Source organism: Hyperolius riggenbachi, chromosome 1, assembly GCF_040937935.1.
Source record: "Hyperolius riggenbachi isolate aHypRig1 chromosome 1, aHypRig1.pri, whole genome shotgun sequence".
NCBI classification, from domain to species: Eukaryota; Metazoa; Chordata; class Amphibia; order Anura; family Hyperoliidae; genus Hyperolius; species Hyperolius riggenbachi.
In genome coordinates this window covers 258447788-258469868 of record NC_090646.1, presented here as the reverse complement: position 1 = coordinate 258469868, position 22081 = coordinate 258447788, and the positions used below count along the sequence as shown (strand labels likewise).

General features: G+C 42.2%; 1 protein-coding gene across 1 annotated transcript; it reads right to left on the bottom strand.

Moving 5' to 3' along the window:
• Nucleotides 1–2513: 2513 nt before the first annotated feature.
• Nucleotides 2514–21823, bottom strand: DCK (deoxycytidine kinase). Its single transcript, XM_068271120.1, has 7 exons — nt 21466–21823; nt 17908–18023; nt 16011–16204; nt 14805–14952; nt 10777–10892; nt 6764–6863; nt 2514–3553 (listed from the first exon to the last, which is right to left on the bottom strand). Exons 1-7 carry the CDS (start codon nt 21578–21580, stop codon nt 3527–3529), a joined length of 816 nt encoding a protein of 271 aa, XP_068127221.1. The 5' UTR covers nt 21581–21823; the 3' UTR covers nt 2514–3526.
• Between the last annotated feature and the right edge of the window lie 258 nt (nt 21824–22081).

Sequence of the window (22081 nt, the reverse complement as noted above, 5' to 3'; positions counted from 1 at the left end):
ATAAGTAGCTGCCCTAGGAATGCATTTGACTTCAATTTATATTTGCTAATGGCCTGAATGCAGCAGCAGGAAAAAGACTAATCAGGTTCACAGAACAAGAAATGGCAACCATTGCACTGGCTTTCTCTATGCTTCTTGTTTTTCTGTAACTGATATATCTGACATTTCACAGTAAAAATAGTTATATGAAGTTAAGTTTGGTTTTCTTTGCCCAGACTACTAGTTGCTATGGACTACTGCACTCTGACTTACTGATGAAGATCTAAACTCAACAATGAAAAAAAAAATACAGTTAGTATATCTTGCAATGCACCCTGCTTACAAACGAACTACATGCATACAACCTGCATACATTGTATGACAAACATAAGGCTTTTTTTAACCAAACCCTTCACAAACCTTTGGGTGCCCAACTGCTTTTAATCAGGAAGTAAAAACATTCAGAGCCAGATAATTTGGTTGCACTATGGTATAGATTATATGTTGCAAAGTCTGAAATAGTTACAATTTGGAGCATCACCACTGAGCTTGTTAATACTGGACACCTGGGCCCTTTTCCACTAGCAATCGTTAGCGTTTGTGCTAAACGCTAGCGATTGAGATTAGTATTTTTTCCCCAGCGATTGGGATTTTGGTATGCACTGCTCCGTGGCGCGATCGCGCTTTTGTAAAAATCGAATCGCAGTAGTGGAAATTACCTACTGCGATGCCTATGTTATTTAGCAAACCTTAGCGATTTTAAAATCACTAGCGATTTGCGATTCAGCAATCGCCTCTAGTGGAAAAGGGCCCTTTTCCACTAGAGGCGATTGCTGAATCGCAAATCGCTAAGGTTTGCTAAATAACATAGGAATCGCGGTAGGTAATTTCCACTACCGCAATTTGATTTTTAAAAATGCGTGATCGCGCCACAGAGCGATTATTGCCGCGATTTTGCTATGCCATGCAGTGCATAGCAAAATCGCAATCTCCGGGGGAAAAAAAGGACTTTGCTGAATCACAATCGCTAGCTTTTAGCGCAAACGCTAGCGATTGTTAGTGGAAAAGGGCCTTTACATGGACTTTTTGGGTGGCAAACGTATGAAGTTCCACACACAGAACATAGTCTAGTGTTTCCATGCACTGTGTTCCATGTTTTTCAAAAGCATTGCTGGACACCTTGCGGCTGCAATTTACAACATTTCACACTATGGGCCCCGATCCAATTAAAGTTTTCTGCTAGGTGATATTTTTCATCTTCTGTTTAAAACAACTTTTCAGCACTCTACAATTGAAAAAGCACCAAAAAGTACTGTCCACATTATTCAGAGTATTTGGGTGACTTAAAAGTTATTACATTTTGCAATGCAGTGACATCAGCTTCCTCATAGACAGTCCATGTTACTATTTCCATGGTGCAAATACGAAGGTACTATGCTGCATTTGTGTTTTGTTTATGCTTCCCATACAGTGTATGGGATCCCAGAGAATGCAGAGTACTGGGTATAGTGTAAACTGGAGCTGTGCGGCAGTATAATACACAGCCATGCCTGTGAATGTGCCCCAAATGAAAAAAAGATAAAAAAAACATTTTATACTCCAGGCTTTTTTCCCCTACATGACAATTAATAAAGATGAATTAAAAACATATTTTGCCTGTCTTGCATCCTATGTATGACAGATAATAATATGAGGGAGAGCTCATTATATTATTGTTACAGAGACATGAAATACAGAAAACAAAAGCAATGAACATAAAACAAAAATGAGTCAGTTTGATGACATTTTAGTCACATACTTTTCATAAAATCATGATGGTTTGACAGAAATTATAATACATTTGTAGGTTAAGGGCACAAATAAGTTTTAATTGTTCTGATCAAATATCCACATCGCTTTCTCAAGATTGCATTGTGGATGGACACTAAAGGAAGCACTCTGGATAGCATAGAGCCTTCTCGGTCCTCCGTTTAGCCTGCTGTTCCAATACCATTTCCCCAGTGTGGCTATTTGACCCGTTCTTGGGTAACCTCTAGCATAAAGGCTCATACACACATCAAACCATAGTCTTTTGAAAATGAAAGATCACAGACCAAGTTTACCCCCTTCCATGTAGTATGAGAGCCATACCTACACAGTCTATTCTATGGAGCTGAACTCCCCATCAGACAGAAATCTTTGCAAGATGCTGCACACAAAGATGCTGTAGACATTCAAAAGATCAGTATCTGCAAAAGATCCGTTCCTGCAAAATGCATTCATAGTCTATGAGATCTGCAGATCATCATACACACCTTCTTTAACAGACATTCATCTGCAGATCAGATCCACCAGGATGGATTTTCAGATCTGCAGATGAATGTCAGTTAAACAAGGTGTGTATGATGATCTGCAGATCTCATAGACTATGAATGCAATTTGCAGGAACGGATCTTTGGCAGGAACAGATCTTTTGCAGATACTGATCTTTTGTGTCTGTACAGCATCTGTGTGTGCAGCATCTTGCAAAGATTTTTTTCTGATGGGGAGTTCAGCTCCATAGAAAAGACTGTGTAGGTATGGCTCTCATACTACATGGAAGGGGGTAAAATTGGTCAAAATACTATGGTCTGATGTGTGTATGTGGCCTTACTCTCGGAACCTGCGCATGTGCAGTACAGATGCACTCGTACTTGGAACTACTCAGGGATGCAAGTATTTCCTAAGATGACCTGAGTACTTATGAAGAGCTGTTTGGTGGAATAGCTACACCTGGGCCCAGCGCTGGAATGACAGGCCAGACTTCCCTCTACTTAGATAAGTAGCAAAGTAAGTTTCCTTCACTTCAGGTTTACTTTATCCCAAACACAGGAAAAATGTTACATGCACTAAGTTTATGTAAAAATCAAATTGCATCAGTGGAAACACTGATAATCACTGTGTCCTTGCGACTTGCAAAGCACAGGCACATTTTTGTGAGATCTGATTTTTGTACCAAAAGAAAATGTCCCTAAGGGTGTGTTCAGGCTATGCATGTTATAACACAGCCCATTACTGCATATGACCCATACAGCTGTATAGGCGTATTATGGGCATGTTCACAACTTCTTTGCCACAGATAACATTATTCTAACAAACTTCCTACAGTTGGTGTCAGGATAATGTATATGAAGGCATGCACGTTACATAGCATCCATGCTATTAAAGTAACGTGTGCTTTTTAACATGCACAGTTTGCACTGTGTTGTGCACACATTATAATGTGTATTCCGCGACTTCTAAAGTGTGAACTTGGCCTATATACAAACAATAACTAGCAAACATGCACGTACATTGGCTTAAATTAAAATTAGAAAAAACTTGTTAAGCATGTTTTAAATTAAAATAAGTGCATAATCCTTGTTCATTTACCAACATATACTGAACTTTAGGCCCTTACAAAAAACTAATAAAGGGATGAGGCACAACAAGACATTTTCCTAAAGCAAGGTATAAAAACGCAGTGGAACACTTCAGTCTTGTACAGAGGGTAACAGCTTCTTCAAGTTCAGAGAGGATCTTCAAAATGTTATAAAGTGCTTAAAAATTCTTTAACCTGTCAATAAATGGGACATTTTGTTATTTGAGAAGTAGAATTACTTTTACTTTAGCAATTTTTGCCATTACCATCAAGCCTTATGATATTTATACACCAGCTAAAAGGTTACATATTGTACATTAACCTCTCGAGGACCACAGGCACCCCCCAGTGACCAGGCCATTTTTCACAATTCAGCACTCTGCAGCTTTAACAGTTAATTGCTCGGTCAGCCAAATTAATCTTACTTTCTTTTCTTCCCACCAACAGAGCTTTCTGTTGATGGTGGGATCTGATTGCTGCAGCAACGTTTGTTTGTTTTTTAGAAGAAAAAAAGGTTTTCTTTAACTCCCTCCCATTCCCCTAAATTGTCCCTGACTGTGATCCGTATACTACATGCTGCATATAGAGGCATCAGCCTATGTATTGGCAGCCATCGTCAGCCACTCCAGGGGACAGCTAAGTGCCAGAACTTTTCTCTGTACAGCGGATGCGCTAGACCGCAGCGCTGTACACATTTAAATAGCTTTCTTTTGTTTAGCCTGCCAGCCGCGATCAGCCAGATGGCTGTTTACCGATCCCCGCTCTGCGTAATAGCAGGGAACGCCTACGCACGCATTTCTGCTAATCCATGCCTCCAGGACTTGACGCCAATCAGCGTTAGGCGGTCCTGGAGGCGCCACCTTCCCACCGCCCATCGGCGTCAGGCGGTCAGGGAGGGGTTAACTCCTTTGCAATGACCCTTTTAGAATACTGAGCTCTCAGGTAGAGATGGTCATTGAGATGCAAATAATTTTGAATTTATGTATAATTATGCACATTTTGTATGCAAATATATGCAGCTTAAACATGAACCAATCAAATCCTGCAGAGGCAAAATGTGATTTATGCAGCTTGAAAATAGGCAGATTTGCATACAAAATTTGCATAATCCTACATCAACTTGAAATTATTTGCATTTCATTGACCATCCCAACTTCCAGGCATATTAGTCTCAGCATGTTAGAACTTTCTTTTATGAAGCAGGAAAGTGCTAGCTTTGATGTGGATGAAAGCAAAATTATCCACATGCCAATATACATATGCATATATATTCAAACCAATCATTTATAAACAGCGAGCCAAACACACTTAGGATTGGTTTATACGGGCAGTCTACAGGTGTTCCAAATGCTTTACTTTTGCATGAAGCATGAAGATAAGCATTTGGCATCTTTCGGCAGCCTTTACCCACGCAAGAGGACATGGAGACGTAGCGGTAAACAACTATGGAAGTAGCATATTGCTTCCAGGATCGGCTCAAATGACGTGGAAATTCGGGATTGGAATGCGGAATTCGCGCAAATGATGGTAAACTATGGTACCAACCTGCCCATTTACAGAGGGAAACGACCCGCAATCGTACATGTGAACCAGCCCTAAGACTAAGTTCAACAAAGTCTGAATAAGTGACTACAGAAATGAATTCAAAATAGACAAAAACAGCCTTTGGCCTGGAACCCACTACAAAACGCTATCGCTAATCGCTAGCGTTTTGTAAGCGATTTCATGAGCGTTTTTGGCAGCAATTTTAAAAAGTGCAAGGTTTTTGCCAGCGATTGTGTAGCGATTTTAATTCTGATTGGTCCTTTCAATTAACTTTTTTACAGTGTGCAGTAACTTCAAAACGCTAGCAAAATCGCTCTGTGTAGGTTTTGATGAGTGATTTCGCCAGCGTTTATATACTTTACATTGCAGAAATGCTAACGTTAAAAATGCTGCATGTCCTGCGTTTTGGTAATCGCAATCGCTCCAGTGGAATTTGGCCCATCCATTAACATTAGCTGAGCGTTTAGGGAAATCGCTAGCGGTTTGAATCGTTTACAAAAACGCTCTAGTGGGTTCCAGGCCTTTCTCAACCTTTTTAACCTGGAGGGACCCTGCAAATAATAACTTTTGGATTTCAAGGAACCCCTGCGAATATTTTTTGGATCTCAAGGAACCCCTGCATTTATTTTGCAGGAGGCATGGACTTTATTGGTGTGGCTATTTCACTACCACTTATTACAGTGTCCCTCATTATGCTGTCTCCTTATTTTGGTGCTTTTTATTGATGTGCTCATTATTATTTTGACCCCCAATCTAGTGCTTTTTCTTTACAGTATCTTCTATTTAATGTGCTCTATCATACTTTCCCCAAATTGTTTGAAAATCATTTATACACAAATATTGAATTCTAACAAATGTGTTAAGGGGTACTGGAGAAGATGTGATTCACAACATGGCTACTCAGACAGACAACACCATCTTACATAAAGGAGTACATGCTGTAATAATGATGAGAAACACTGATCTAAAGTATAGTTCATGAGCGCCGCGCACGAGAGGACCTGAGCTCCGGGCATGCTCAGTTGGTCCTATCCTGCACTTTTTCTTTTGGGGAGGGTGCTTGCAGCAGGCGGGGAAGAAGCATCTCAGATGCTGGAATGGGCATCCCAGCAAAGGATGCCCCTCCCTGATTAATTTATCTGACAAGCTACTTGTCAGACATTATTGGGGGAACATTGCAGCCAACCAGGGAGACAGAGAGCAGCGCCCAGGGAACACAGAGGTAAGGGAATATTATGGGTACATGCCTCTGTGTTCTGTTTGTACACTTTATTCTGCCTTGGGTACACTTTAAGTAAGGTCATTGTAAATGTCACCCAAGACTATTGCAGTGTAAAGTGGTTCCCCATGTTTAAGCCACAGTTTTACCATAAAGTACTATGAAAGGAGTTCTCAAAAGAGTGGAAAGACTACAAATGATAAAATGCAGTTAATGTACTTTAAAAATGAAGGACTGAATAGAGACATACTGTATATATGCAACAGTATTTTTCTAACTTTGCCACATCGGTAAATACTAGCAGGGACGTGTAAAAATAACACGGGAGGCTCTCCGATAAACTAGAGTTGCAGATTTGAGAAGGAACATTAGTGTACACTAGAGAAGGTCAATGAGATGCTTGGTTAAATTCACCAGGAAGTGCATTCATTGGCCCAATGACGAGCTGTATACATGTTTTCATTCAATTTGCATTCAAGCCAGAATTATTAGCCCATCATTGACCATCTCCACTACAGAATATAACACCAGTAAATTCCATGGATTTTAAATCTGACACAGCACCTGTTAGTGGTGGGAACAAAAAAAGATACATGAAACATTGCAATGATGGCAAAATGAACTGTAATGTTGCACCACACCTTTTCTATCAAACAGTCTTGTTTCTGTTTGTCATGCTTGAAATCATCATCCACATCTAAGGTCAAGATGGGTACATCTTGCAGGTATGCAAAATCCATCCTGAAAGAAAAAGATGCAGATTGATAAAACAACCAACTAATATCTGAAACAACATCAGCTTCACTGTTAAAAGTAGTAAATATGGTATGGCAGGGACTTATAAAACTGTACAAGATGAGGGGGGAAAAGGGGACCTGTTTAAAGGAAATAAACAATTACACTTTCTATATTCCTTTTCATTAAAGGGCACCTGAACCGAGAGGGATAAGGTGGCTGGCATATTTATTTCATTTAAAACCAGTTGTCTGACAGTCCTGCTGATCTCTTTGGCTGCAGTAGTGACTGAATCCAGTCAGACTTCAGCCAGAAACATCTGGTCTGCATGCTTGTTCAGTGTCTATGGCTAGAAGTATTAGAGACAGCGGATCAGCAGGACAGCCACACAACCTGCATAAAAGGAAATAAATATGTCAGCCGCTATATCTCTCTTAGTTCAGGTGTCCTTTCATGTCTCCCTTTAAAACAAAATTAAAATAGAACCAGAAGTTCAATTTCATATACACGATCATGCAATAAACTTTTTCCTCAGGGCTCCTGGGAAAGGGACAGTTCCCACAAATCGAAAGAGGGGTCCGCATACAGCCTTTTCAGGAACAACGTGACTTTTATTGTCCCAATGCACACATACACGACATCTAATCGTCCAAGCCGATGATCCCTTTTGATTGAAGGGACAGGTCCCAGACGATTTTTACAATCAGACAACTGTGATCTGGTCTCTACATGACACGGATGTGGCCACATGACTTTCCATACAAAGTAATATTGATCTTGAGAGACACAACTTGACTCATAGAAGCCACATTGTATTTGGGGTGGGGCTTACATGCAAGTCTGCAGTGTCACATACAACAACTTTTTGGTGTGATGACCACTATAATAGTTTACGAAGCCACCAATAAAACAAGAGGAAGGGAACAAATAGTGTGCGACATGGCTTAAAAAGGAACTGTACCCAAGGATTGAATTTCATCCCAATAAGTAGCTCAGTGTTCTCCCCAGGCTCTTTTAGCCGGGTGCTCCACCCGGCTACATTTGGTGACCACCCGGCTGTCATCGGCTCACCTCCTCACCTTCTCCTATGCTGTAAGCAGAGTTGCCCTGCATTTTCATCTCAACCCACCCGGCTACTTTTTCATGCCACCCGGCTACTATTTCATGCCACCCGGCTGGAAAAAAAATTCTGGGGAGAACACTGTTGATATCGCCTTCCCCACAATAAATCTTTACCTATTATTAAATGGATCATTAAGGGGCTCAGTACGGCTAATATTGTGGTGAGACCCCTCCCACAGTGTGTCAGCACTTAGGTAATGACATCACACTGTGGGAGCCTTGTTTCATTGTGGGGAAATAACAGCTGTTTCCAACTGCCAAAAGAGCAGCATCCCCTTCCACAGACATCACCTGCCAGCAGTAAATATGTCACCATGTGATACATTTCAGAATGTAAATCAGGAAATACTTTACAATGGGCGAACACTGATTAGATAATTTATAAATAATTATTGTAAAAATGAAGCAATTTTTTCTTTACATTATTTTCACTGCAGTTCATCTTTAAGGCTGTCCATTGATAACCGTAAGGTGTAAAGTACTGACTAACAGCTGAAATGTTTGTATAAAGTTTAACCACTTCAGGATTCGGCGTACGCTTAACTACGCCCCTGAATCCTGAAGTGGATTCCATGGAAACGGCCGCTGGAGAGCCCACGCAGAACCGATGAGGCAACCCCCCCCCCCCCTGGTACAGAAGTGGTTAAAGTCACAAAGATAACAGGTATACATAATTTGCATACACCCACATATTATTTACACGATTAGTACAAACGTTCTTAGGCCTTCAGTCAGGGTACTTTGCATGTAAGTGATGACATCACACTTCCACTGTGCTCTTATGAGCCAGACCATGAGATTTTCATCAAGAAAAAGGGTGCACATAGATATCCCCAGGCAAAAAAATGCAGGTGGTGCTGCGGCCCTGACTGGACGTAGACTCTATATCACAGTTAATCGCTCGGCTCCGCTGATCTGCACCTGCCACAATTCGCTTGCTCTGCCCTCTAGCTCTGTGAGCTTCTGGCTTCTGGCCCTGCCATCACTGTAAACCAATCCCATTGGCTTACATTGATTGACAGGGTCAGGAGCCAATGAAATTGGCTCCTGACTGGTGCACAGCGCTCTGCCGTCATAGGGGCCTGCGGCGGGGACAGGACGGCGTGACTGACTGATTATTTCGGCGATTCGTCGGTGAGCGCCGTTGTACAGTACCAGCAGTCTCTGGTCCTTAAAGTGGATCTGAGGTGAAGATTATCTTATAGATACTTTTTAGGGCAATCTTCTCCTCAAAAAGTTTTATTTTTTGTTTTCTTACTTTATTTCCTCATAAATTAATAATGCCACTCCCCCAGCCCTTCCAACGCCTCGGCGTTCAGTCCCATGACCCACATGCTTATGGGAGCTCAGTCTCGGCAGGAGGAGGTTTTCGCTGAAGCAGGAGAAGGGGACATTCCTAGCCAGGAGCAGCTGAACTCACGCGATGCTTGTGTGAGTTCAGCACTTGTCAGCGAGTCAGCCTGGTTTGTTGTTTATTTATATGTTTAATTCAAGTCTGTGAGCCGTGTGTAACAGCTCAATACAAGATCCCCTCCTTCCCTAAACTCCACTGACAGTCAGCACTGTCTTAAGTAACTGGATACCTCCCCCCTGCACTCACATCCACACTTCCTCTGCATTACGTCCCTTATTACATCTCTTCACCTGCTGGGCCCCAGAAACAAAACAGCGAGTAATGAGCTGGAACGTGATGTGCAGTTTCACTTTCTTGTGGTCGCTTTCTCTCTGCACAATGATTTAAGTTTTGTTTATCTGTGCCTGCATTCCATCAGACCAGCTTATGTCTACACGCAGTGCAACACTGTAAGTTACGATGTGTAACTGAGCACAAGATGTACTCCTGTTGTGTAATCTTCCTTATATATGATGAATGAGGATTTGTCAGCTGACTGCAGTGGAGATGGCTGTAGCTGGCTATAAAACTCCTGTGGCACTACAAATGACAGCATGCCCCATCAGTAATTAATAGCAACAAAGGCTTAGTAATGTCTGGTTTCCACAGCTCAGTTCAGCATTCCCTGAATTACAGTTCAGCATTCACTCAAATTACACCCCAGCACACTGAGCATGCACGAGATTTCATGGGCAAGGGGGCGGAGAGGGGTGGAGGAGATGGGACAGGCTGAGGGCTGGAGATGCAAAGCAGATTTGCTTGTGTGTAATGTGAACATGGCCGCTCTCATTGTATCACAGGATGGAATTATAATGTACTTTTAAAGCTGTTTGCTGCTAGATTTGCTGTGTAAACTAACTATCTGAACTTAAGATAAGATATATAGACAAGTTACTTTCTATAGTTAGTTTTTCATCTCGGATCCGCTTTAAGGGGGCAGAGACTGCTGGTAGTGGTTGAGGTCTCACTATAAAAACAATATGGCTCCCATCTTGGAAGTAACAACAAAGACAAACAAACCCCTATTAATACAGTAGAATCCCTTCATAATAAACTCCAAGGAACCAGGAAAAGTAGTTTACCATATCAGATTTGGTCATACATGTGTATTTATACAGACGCATTTGCTGGTACCTGAGGACTGAGTTTACTATATCCAAAGGCTTACTATATCAGAGTTTACTATAATGAGACTATACTGTACTACATAAATTGCATATTTTAGTGTTTAAAGGCTCCATCACAGATTATGGACAGTTAGGTTTCCATTTCCTGTGTTTTTAACAAGTGTGTGTGTGTGTTTTTTTTTTTACACGCAATTTACTTATTCATGAGCAGAAACATTACATTTGTATTTAGTACAATGCGCTAGAATCAGAGTCTTGGATAGTATAAGGGACTAACTTCATGGTCTTATGATGAAGCCAGCTCTCGTGCTTGTGATGGAGCTTCTCCAGGTATTCCATAGGAATTCCTTGTTCTTCATCCCTTCCACGGGTATGAATCCTGCTCAAACATTTCTGAAAAACATAGGCAACAAATCAGTTTGATTTACTTGACATTGTGCAGCTCTTCATAGTAAATGCACAGATTTAAGTTGGCAAGTGAACCCAAAGTGGCCTGAATAAAGAAAAAGTTACATACATTACCTAGGATAGTCCAGAGGCTTCCCATGTCCTTCTCACCCCCACCATTGCCACACATGAACATTTGGAACTTATCCGACAAGAGCTTGCCAGAAATGTTATCGTGCTTGCGCCCCTCTTCATGCACTAGCATGGCCATACTGGGCGAGTACGGCCGCGCCTGCGCAGCAAGTCGAAGCTGCACACCCACAAGCAGCTCCATGCTACTTCACAGCTGCACTTGCACAGCGGCAGTAAGGCCGTACTTCTAAAAGGTCCCTGGTAGCGCCGGTGGTCTGGAGGACTTTGGAATCCTTTGGAGGACCGAGGCTTCCCGTCATCTATTTTTTTTATTTATTCCTAAGCCTGGGGTTCTCTTTAAGAAGCAAGATTAAAAAACAAACAAACACCCCACCACAACCTTAGTGCCGTGAGCAACTGCTTATGTATAATCACTGATATCTGAGCTTCACTGACTACATGTAATCTTTCAAATGGAAAAGGATTTTGGCTACCTCCAACTATGAATGTTTAGGGGAACTCCTTGCTGTATTTCACGCTCTCCAAGCAGGAATAGTATGAACTCCAGTGGAAGCCATTCTGTTGAGTGGCTTTATTCTTTTTTTTTTTTTTTAATCATGTTTGTAATGCATATTGTGGGAACTATATCAAAATCTGCAATGCACATAACATTTGTGTTGTAAGCTGACTGGCTGGGTATTGCTGTGTACCTGTGCCAACGTGAGATGCTGCTTGTCTGAAAAAAAAACAGTATATAAATAAGGCCTCCAAACTTCTTTCCTATCCACTCATTACCCACATAAAAAGTTAGTTGAGGTGGAGCTGGGAGCAAACACTGTTATTCCAGTGCAGGAGACTTGGGCGCAGGTGGCGCCACCATAGACCGTAATAGGAATTACAGCTACAGCAAAGCACAGTAAGTATCTTCGGCGCCGCCAGAAGACAGAGCTGAAGTTACTTTTTAAACACTGTAATTCAGCCTCCAGCAATTGCTGGAACCCAAATTATTTAATGCCCCACTATCCACGTGGACCTGGAAGGGGAATAGTATTTAATGTCCCCGGGAACTTGTGCAGAAGCCTGATAAGCCATATACCGGCTGTATCCCGCGCCCAAGTCTCCCGGCAGCGATTTCTCTCGTATGCGCTGGGAGGGGGCTTCCAGCAGAGGAAGATGGTGATGTCTCTGCACTGAGGAAGCTACTCCAACTCTTTTGGTAGCTCCATACTTTGTATACAGAGTCATATGCCAGTTCAAGAGAATCTTACACCTTAAAACAGGGATATAATTGGTGCTGGACCCAGTAGCAACCAAGTACAATGTTCCAAGGAAGGGTTCACACTCAGACAATTTGTTTATTATATTATAGGTATAGAGTCTGTCCTGTGCCTTGAAAAAGGGGACCCATGGGGCCCTGAAACCATTGTAAGTTAGTATGGTCAGATAGCATGTTGTATGTGTAATAGAATAAATTCTTAGTTCCTGCAAACTGTCTGAGTGCAGACCCTTCCTCGGAACATTGAGTCATATACCAGACTTTTCCAACAGGAATTTATTTGTAACTGCTAAATATTGTGTGAGTAATGTCATAGTCCCCTATTTCCCTTCCAATACAAAATGCATGTAAAGACAACATGCAGGATCGGAGGTGCTCATACCTGGTCTGGATCTTTACAAGCTCCACATATTGCCTGATGAAGCGGGATGTAACCCGTGAAACGCGTTGCTATCATTCTGCAGTCTACTTTAATAAAGATATTTTTCAGTGAATAACTTATTGTGTGTCTACTTGTGGGAGCTAAGTCAACCACTTCCTCTCCCTTTTTAAACGGTTTTTAACTATTTTATCCTTATCTGGCTCCTCCGTTTTGAACAATTGTTTAATCTGAGTGTCCACCCTTAGTGGAGGGGTGTTACCCCCTTTCTTCTACAGAGAGCGACATTTTTAACCAGAGCGGGGTCGAGTTTAATCTCCCCACTGGCCTACTGAGTGGTTACCAGAGGTAACCCACCTTTGTGAGTATATTCCCATATATTTACTCTTATGACCAATTGGTTTGACATACTGCACTATTGGGGCTCTCGATATGCTTTGTTTTTCAAGAACATGCAGCAGCAGTTTAAGAAAAAATAAATATTCCCTTACCAATTCCATAGGAATTGAGATGGTAAGTAGCTGTCAGGCCATGCTAATCAAATGCATTTCTTTAACTACCTCAAGACCGCGTCACGCCAATGGGCGTGATCGCGACAGCAGCCCGCCTAACGCCAATTGGTGTCAAGTCCTGGGGCCGGCTACTGCAGGAGATCGCGCAGGCTGCAAATCTCCTGCTTGGGAGGCGGAGCTCCGCCTTCAGACTCTCAGCGGCGATTGCCGCTCGGAGACTGTTAGATGGTGAAACCACCGTCTTTTTACTAAGTACATCGCTGCGATCTGCAGCAGCGCTGTACTCCTGGGGCACAAGACAGCGATCCGCTCTCATAAGCTGAAGCCTATGACAGCCGATCACCATGATTGGCTGACTGCGGGGAGGGAGGGAAAAAAATAATAATACAGAAATAGTTATATTTATTAAGAAATAAATAAGATAAATATTGAGAAAACAATAAAATAGCTGTGTTGTGCAGCCCTGCAGCTTGGCCTTAAAGCTGCAGTGGCCTATTTTGTAAGAAATAGCTTGGTCTTTAGGGGGGTTTAGCACTGTGGTCCTGAAGTGGTTAATTGATTTTAAAGAGAACCTGTATTGAAAATATAATTAATAATATTGCTTATTTCTTTATAATATTTATTTGTAAATGATTTAGTCAGTGTTTGCCCATTGTAAAATCTTTCCTCACTCTCATTTACATTTTTAAATCTATCCCAGGTGGTGGCAGCTTTATTCGTGGCAGGTGATCTCTGCAGAATGTTCATTTACTGATAGTTCTAAAGCCAGTAGAAAATATACCTGATCTCTCAGAATGCTCTGGGAGAATTTCCTAACAGCCTAGGCTAAGCATCATTGGGAGGGTGACGTTACAGACAAATATACAGCTATACATGGATATAGGAAGTATTTCTGATGCTGAAACAAGGAAAAATACTGTAAAAGTGGATATCCTGAATAATTTCAGTTCTGTGTCAATACAGTGCTTCATTAAGCAAGCATGACCACCTCTAAGGCTAGTAACACACCAGGACGTTGCGTTTAGGGGACGTTATAGGGCACATAACGTGCCCCTAAGGCAACGCCTGGTGCTCTCTGGTGTGGACATCGGAGTGAGCCGCGTTGTGCAGCTCACTCTGGCGTCCGTGATGCGTACTCTTGGACGCATGCGGCATCACGTGGTCCCGCCCGGCCAATCGGTGCACAGAGCGTCCGCTCCAGGAAGTAAACACTGCACATCACTAAGTGCACTGAATATTAATTAGCCATGTGCCTGGCCGCTCTCCCCTCCTCCTCAACATGACTGAGCATGTGCAAACAGTTTAACGCGGCTTAGCCGCGTAGAACGCACGGCATGCAGCACTTTGCTGCGTTACAATGTAACGCAACGTGGACAGTGTGAACAGCCCACTTGTGTTACATTGCTGTGCATTGGGGGAGCGTTACAGGCTGCACTAACCTGCGCCTGTAACGTCCCTATGTGTAAGAAGCCTAAAAGCAGACATTTTTGCAGTTTGCTGGCCTAGAGCATTCAGTTGTGCATTAACTGGAGAACATTTTTTTTTATTATTATTAGTCTGCTCCAATTAACCATTTACATTTGGAATAACTTAGTTGCACTTAAAGCTGATATCCTTACCTCAGGAGTAGCTCGAAGGTAAACAATGCCATCTAGTTCTAGATCAGCACAGAACTGAGAATTCATCCAGTCGTGCCAGTCCTGATACACTGTCCACTCAGTTTCATTCATGCATTCTGCCTCGTACAAATTGGATGCAAAAATGTATCTGAAAGAAACCAGAAATAACCAGATATTATTTCTGAAATATCTACTAGGTACTGCGAGGTAGAAAACACCACTGTGGCAAAATGCACTTATATTTTCAAACCGGTGATCATAAGATTGTAGACATTGTAATACAAAAAAAAGTTATGTACTAAAAGGGAAAACTTAAAGAAAACCAGAGACGAAGCATCCTCATGTATTTTATTACATTTATCAGTGGGAGCATGACAGTAAACACCTACCCTGCTTTTAGTTTCATTCTTATCTGCTTAATTAGTCTATTAGCAGCTGTGATAAGAATCCCAGACTGGCTAAGTCTAGGTTTGACCTGGGATCATTATAGCTGAGTCACTCTTCTATGGAGTCTTTTCAAGCCCAAGCCTGCCACCTCCTGGCTCAAATTTCCTGCTTTGCATACTGAGAGCTGTGATGACATGACATGTGATGAAGCTCTGAACAGACAAGTGTGGCTGCAAGCCTGCAATATGATCTGTGTGCTCTCAGCATAGATACTAATGATGACTGCAGTTTCATTCCTATGAGAGACACTTCCTACAGGCAGCTGCACATCATACCAAAATGAAAGCACATAGCCTAAATAGCAGCCTAGTCTCATATAGCCTAGACAGCACATCCAGAACAACTTATAACCCGGAAGCAGAAGGAATATGAGCCGGCGGCCATATTTGATTTTTCCTGGAGCAATAATGGATAAAAAACACTAAAAAAAGGCACACCAGAGCGGCGAAATTATCAGGTAGAGCATTTATTCTTTACAAGCTATTGACTGATGTTTATTTTGTGTGAAACGTTCATCTCTGGTCCCCTTTAAAGGACAACTGTAGCGAGAAAAACATGGAGGCTGCCATATTTATTTCCTTTCAAACAAAACTAGTAGCCTGGCAGCTCTGTTGATCTATTTGGCTGCAGTAGTGTCTGAATGACACTAGAAACAAGCATGCAACTAATCTTGTCAGATCTGACAATAATGTCAGAAACATTATGAGCATTATTCAGAAACATCTACTAATGGTGCAACAAGCTACACCATGTAGTTACCTGTCACTGTAGACGGAACGCTCAAAGAACAGCACAGGGTTTTCTGCTTCTCTGAGCTTCCCGTTGAAAGCTTTCAGTTGAGCGCGTATGCGGCTGAGGCAAGCATAGGACTGGAAGGTGAAGGACCAGCGTTCTGGCTTTTCATACATCATCTGAAGCAGATTTCCTCCACTTTTCTGAGATGTAGTTAATTCCTGTTTATAAAGATTTAGAAAAAAAAAGTTATCCATGAGAGCCCTCTACTGGTCATTCAGTTAAATTACCAGACTTCAAAAGTCTTCATAATGCAAAAATGTGACTAAAGTTTTGTAAGAGTACTTGCTCAATTTCTGTCATCCTTAATCAATATAAATCAGTTGTTACGCGAACACGTTGTATCCAGCGCAGGAGATTTGGGTGCCACCATAGACTAATAGGAATTACTGCTATAGCGGCACACAGTGAGTAACTTCGGCGCTGTCAGAAGACGGAGCTAAAGTTACTGTTAAAACACTGTAATTCGGCTGCCAGCAATAGCTGGAAGCCGAATTACATAATTCCCTACCATTCACGTGGACCTGGAAGGGGAATAGTAATTAACGCTGCCAGGAATTGTGCAGGAGCAGAGTAAGCCATATATCGTCTGTATCCTGCGCCCAAGTCTTCCGGTGGCGATTTCATACGTACTTGTTTTAGAAACAAGCATTACACAGACATACTATAGGTGAGCAGCATGAGCTCTTCCCTGGAGAGGGGAGGAGACACAACTGGAAGGGAATGAGCTAGCGGGTGACCAATGAAGACAATGCAGTAATTCATCTTACAGTGAACCTGAAGTGGCATTTGAAATAAAAGTTAGTTATACTTCTCCCAGTAGAGGAAAGCCTCTGAATAGTACAGACGCTTCCCCAATCCTCCTCGCCCCCACCAATCCAGCACTAGGTTCCTCTAAGTACGTCCAAAAAGGGCTTGTCTGATATGCTCTCATGGCTGCGCCCTTAGCCATGTACAAGTGACCGAACTGTGCATGCCTGAGTACAGTCTGCGCATGCCCAGTACCAGGAAGTTTGCTTTTTCTCCATGCACAGGTGGTTTCATGCCACTGGGCATGCACAGACCGTATGGGAGTGGGGCCATAAAGAGGAAGAGGGTCTGGGTCAGCAGTTGCGGCTTCGATGAGGATCTGTGAAGCCTCTGGAGTATCCTGAAGCTTTCCGCTATTTAGGTAAGTATCTAGCTTTCATTTTCCCCTCACAGGTTTCCTTGCTTTGGTTTATTGATTTAACACGGTGGATCGCTGGATAAGGTCATGGGGCAGCAACACATACCAGATTCTCGATCATCTCAGCCAAGGTTTTTCCAGCGTGTGTACAGTGCCTTGAGTCTATTTTAGCCAAAAGGCACTTATAAATGAGGTTACACTGACATGAAGAGAACCACAGATTGTTCTGGATCCCTTTCATGATCCCTAAAGTTACTGTTTCAACACCAATGCAATCCTTTGGGTTAATATGATACAGAATTAAAGTCCATCTCCACTCCAGGCATGATTATGAGATACAATACCTATTTCTTTTATATTTATCTGGCATATACCAATCCCTGTAAGTGCCGTACTTTCCATGCTTCATGGTGAAAGAGTACATACAGCCTCATAAACACAAATTATGCATAAAGTAACATATATTTATCAGAGTCAAGTAATGAACTATTTTGCCTTGGAGACATTTCACAACATGGAATGCATATGGAAATTCTTTCATACTAACAGGCCTCAGGAGCTGAGTATTCTATGATTTGTATAATAATGTCATTTGAACATCAGTCTTTTGCTTTGTACATACTTTCAGAACTTTCCCCTTCCCTATTGATTACACGCACAAGCATTATATAAGAATACTAGGTGTATATTTTATACCTCAAATTCATCATGAGAGCTCTGTACATTGCACCATCTTGCTATTGGCTCAGGAACAACCTCCCAGTCCTCGCTGCACTTCTGCAGGATGCTGACAAAAGTAGATTTACCTGCCGCTTTTGCAATAAAAAAAATGAAATGAAAAGGATATACAAATTCTGTACACAAAGACAAAACATTTAACATTTCAGGCCTAAATGTATCAATGTCTCTGAGGGAAGCTCTTTATTAGTCTATGTCGCTCAACAGCAACTGAAATTTCTTTCCTTGTGCGTATTATAAATAAGTTCTGTTATGTACTGTCTTGTGCATCATGTGTACTTCCTGCACACCTGCTAAAGACGTGCAAAGTGCAAATTGGATTTCAATAGGTTGCGTTACTCCATTCAAATTTGCATGCAGGGAACTGCATTGAATTACCACTAGTGGAAACGAGCCTTTAGGCCTTGTTCACATTGCATCGAGCTATCGCCCACGCTGAGCGATTTTTTTTTTTTCCCCTAATCACTCTGTGTGTTATAAGCGCTTTTTTAAGCACTTTAGCAGAGCAATTATTTAAAACACTTCCTGACGTCAGTCAGGAAGTGATTACTTTGACCCTGGAAATGAATAAATACTATGTATTTATTTATTAAAGTGCTAGGGAAATCGCTATACAAAGCGCTTTGCAATTTCCCTATACCTTCCATTTAGGGCAAATCGCCCTGAAAATGGTTCATGTAGCGCTTTTGTCAGCGGCAAGCAAACAGAAAGCACCAATGAGAACTATCTCATTGGAAAGCATAGTGTAAGCTCTTTTAGGTCTGGAACCCACTACAAAACGCTATCGCAATCGCTTGCATTTTGTATGAGCGGTTTGCAAGCGATTTCATGAGCGTTTTTAAAAAGTGTATTCATTTTTTTTTTTTCAACATTGATTTTATTTTATTATTTGTGAAAGTTTTCAGCTGTATACATGGAGCCATAGGTATCGGTTTCAGTTGCAAAAGAGAAAATCTACATAAATAATAAATTATTAAATATTAATAATTAACCCAAAAAAAAAAAAAAAAAAAGGAAAAAAGAGAGACAAAAAAAAAAAAAAATTTCTGCTGCTGCACAGTACCTAATTCGAAGGTGTCATAACAATAGTGCACCTAAGGCTGTTGTATGACTTATCCCTGATATGAATCCAACCACATAACCCATGGGTCCCAAATTTCTAAGAAATTATCTGGTTTCTCCCTTAGGGATGATAGAGTCTTCTAGTACATATATACAATGTGCAACCTGTTGATAATGGCCATTCTAGGTGGTGGCAAGGATTTCCAAGACCCCGCGATCAAAGCTTTACTAATCAGGTTGATATGCCCTAATAATTTATTTTGATACTTGGTCAGTGAGGTTACTGACCTGTGAAAGAGTGCTACCTAAAGAGTACTACTAAAAAGTGTATTCAATTTGCCAGCGGTTGTGTAGCGATTAGCATTTTAATTCTGATCGGTCCTTTCAATGAATTTTAATTTTTTTACAGTGTGCAGTAACTTAAAAATGCTAGCAAAATCGCTCTGTGCAGGTTTTGATGAGTGATTTCCCCAGTGTTTATATACTTTACATTGCAAAAACGCTAATCGCTTATGCTAAAAATGCTGCATGTCCTGCGTTTTGGTAATCGCAATCGCTCCAGTGGAATTTGGCCCATCCATTAAGATTAGCTGAGCGTTTAGGAAAATCACTAGCGGTTTGAATCGCTCCCTAAACGCTCATAAAATCGCTCTATTGGGTTCCAGCCCTCGGGGTGATTTGTACAAATCGCCTGCACTTAAAAATTCCAAAAAACGCCTCCAGTGTGAACGAACCCTTAGTGAGGGTTCACACTTATCATTCCAGAAAACGGAATGTTTTTTTCACATTGAAATTTTAAGGGCGGCTAATGAAAGTCAAGGGGAATTTGCATGCAACAGTCAAATATTTGTTGCAACAAGTTTTCTTTGAAGTGTAAAGGGGGGGGTTGCCCCTAGGAGGTACTTACCTTGGGAGGGGAAGCCCCTGTATCCTGAAGAGGCTTCCCTTGTCCTACTCTGCAGCCCTGTTCCAGATGCCTAAAAGTCTACCAACAAGAGCTTGTCAGTATCTCATGCAGGCGCAGTAGTAATCATACTCAAGAACAATAATAATCCAGTGGCGCGCCGCACAGTAGCGACTTACCACTCGGGCTCCGGCGGATAACCAAGCCTGATCTACAGTGGATCAGGCAAGCCGCCAGTGCACCTGTGTGAGGCGCGTCACTAGATTATTATTGTTGTAGTAGAATGTTCGGGGGCCCCACTGCTGGATCGTGGTGGCTAAGGTGGACGGTGGAAGCCTCAGTAGGATCCAGAGGCTTCCCCCTCCTCAGGTAAGTATTTTTTTTATATTTTTTAAATGTTCCATATATTCTTTAATACATGAGAAAACAAAAATGTTATCAGAAGTGCATTTTCCATTGGCTTTCATTAGATGTGCGGTGAATGTGTTTTTGCACATTTGCAAAACGCATATGAATTTTAAGATGTGCGAACCCTGCCTAAGGTAGAATAGAAAGGGGGTTAGTGTTAGGACCCTTTTTCACTAAGAAACTAGTCTCCACTACTGCGATTTGTCTGGTTTACAGTGAAATTCTGGTGCGTTTTTTGTCGGGAGGAAAAAAAACCTGCAAGTAAAATTATTTCAGTTGCTGAATCCCAAGGGAAAAACATAGCGGCACAATTGCTATGCGATTTTCCTCTGCTACTATATAAAGAATAGGAGCGCAAACGCACAAAAAATGCAACAGGTCGACAATTGTGATGTGGAAAAAAATTGAACCGCACTAGTGGAAAAACAGCACTGGGATTGGCAAAACGGACAAGATCCGATTTTTGGATCGAAACATGCATGGTGGAAGGGGGCCCTTAGATGGAAGAAAGGTAGCAAATGGAAATTCTGATGATGTTCCAATAATTTTCACCACAGCGGTCTGGCCATATTCTGCCTGTATACTCGCACTCACCCTGTATAAGTGGATTTTACTGTACAGTAGAATCCCTTTACAGAAAACTCCAAGGGACCAGGAAACGTAGATTACTATATCAGAATTGGTCATGCATTGTATACTGTATACAGACGCATTAGCTGGGACCTGAATTTACTATCCACTGTCCAGAGGTTTACTAAAACGAGATTCTACTGTATTTGCAACAATAATACACAACTTATTTTGTCAAAACCTGCAACAGCACAACAATCATTCTGCCTATATCATCTCGTACACAGTGGCTGTGTGACACAAGGCCAGGCAGTGTTCTACCATTGGGGACAAAGTCGCCACCTGCCACCCACTCACCGCGGGAAAGGCGATACACGGCGGGAGTAATGACATTCTAGACAATGAAAGCCTCCCAGATACATCATTGCTAACATATTGCAGGCAGTTTGGAGCGGACTATGCGTATAGCTAGGTGCTGAAGAAGAGGGACAATATGGGATGTCACCCCGGCGGCCATCAGAGCGGCTTCTGCCTATTCTTCCCTCCCGTGCAGGCGGCAGGTGTTCTCTTACCGATGTTGCCCTCTATGGAGATCCTCCTGACCTTGCTCTTGCGGCAGGGCGATGAGGTGTCAGAGCTGGGGGAAGGAGGCAGGTCAGGGCATGTCCTCTTTGGTGGGGTGGCCATGGCTGCAGAGCAGATTGCAGGACTAGTAGTCACACAGCGCGCCGCTTCTCTTTCCCGCTCCTTCTAGATTTGACTTTTGGCGCTCACAGAACAGCTGGGTGGCACATAATAGAGAATAACGTCATCGCTCATAATTGCTTTCAAATCCCCCAGTGGCTCTCGATAGATTTGCCGAGCTGACGTCACTTGTGGAAATCGCCAAAAGCCGACAAAAACTAACCAATCAAGAAGGAGTTGGGCGGCTTCTTTGCTTGACGTCTTGAAGAGCTGAGAATCTGAGTGTCGAGTCAGTGACGTGTCACACGGTGGCGGTGCAGAGCCAGAGATGCTACGCCAAGCGTGCTGCGTGCCCATATGTGAAGAATTATACCCAGCTAAGCGGCGGCTGTCCTTATTTGACCACGGCTTATGCACAATTGTGCAGCACACAAAAAAGTGATTCTCGTGAGTACTAGGCATTATGCTGTACAGCTTTGATTGTGACCACTGACCAGGGTGAAA

What these genes read in the sequence shown, in the direction of transcription:
- DCK (XM_068271120.1), bottom strand. Translation starts at nt 21,580, where the DNA reads ATGGCCACCCCACCAAAGAGGACATGCCCTGACCTGCCTCCTTCCCCC. An exon ending in CTTCATCATAAGACCATGAA is followed by an intron (nt 6,864 to 10,776) that starts GTTAGTCCCTTA and finishes TTTTTCTTTCAG; the next exon opens with GATGGATTTTGCATACCTGC. An exon ending in AAGACTGTTTGATAGAAAAG is followed by an intron (nt 3,554 to 6,763) that starts GTGTGGTGCAAC and finishes ATTTATTGACAG; the next exon opens with GTTAAAGAATTTTTAAGCAC.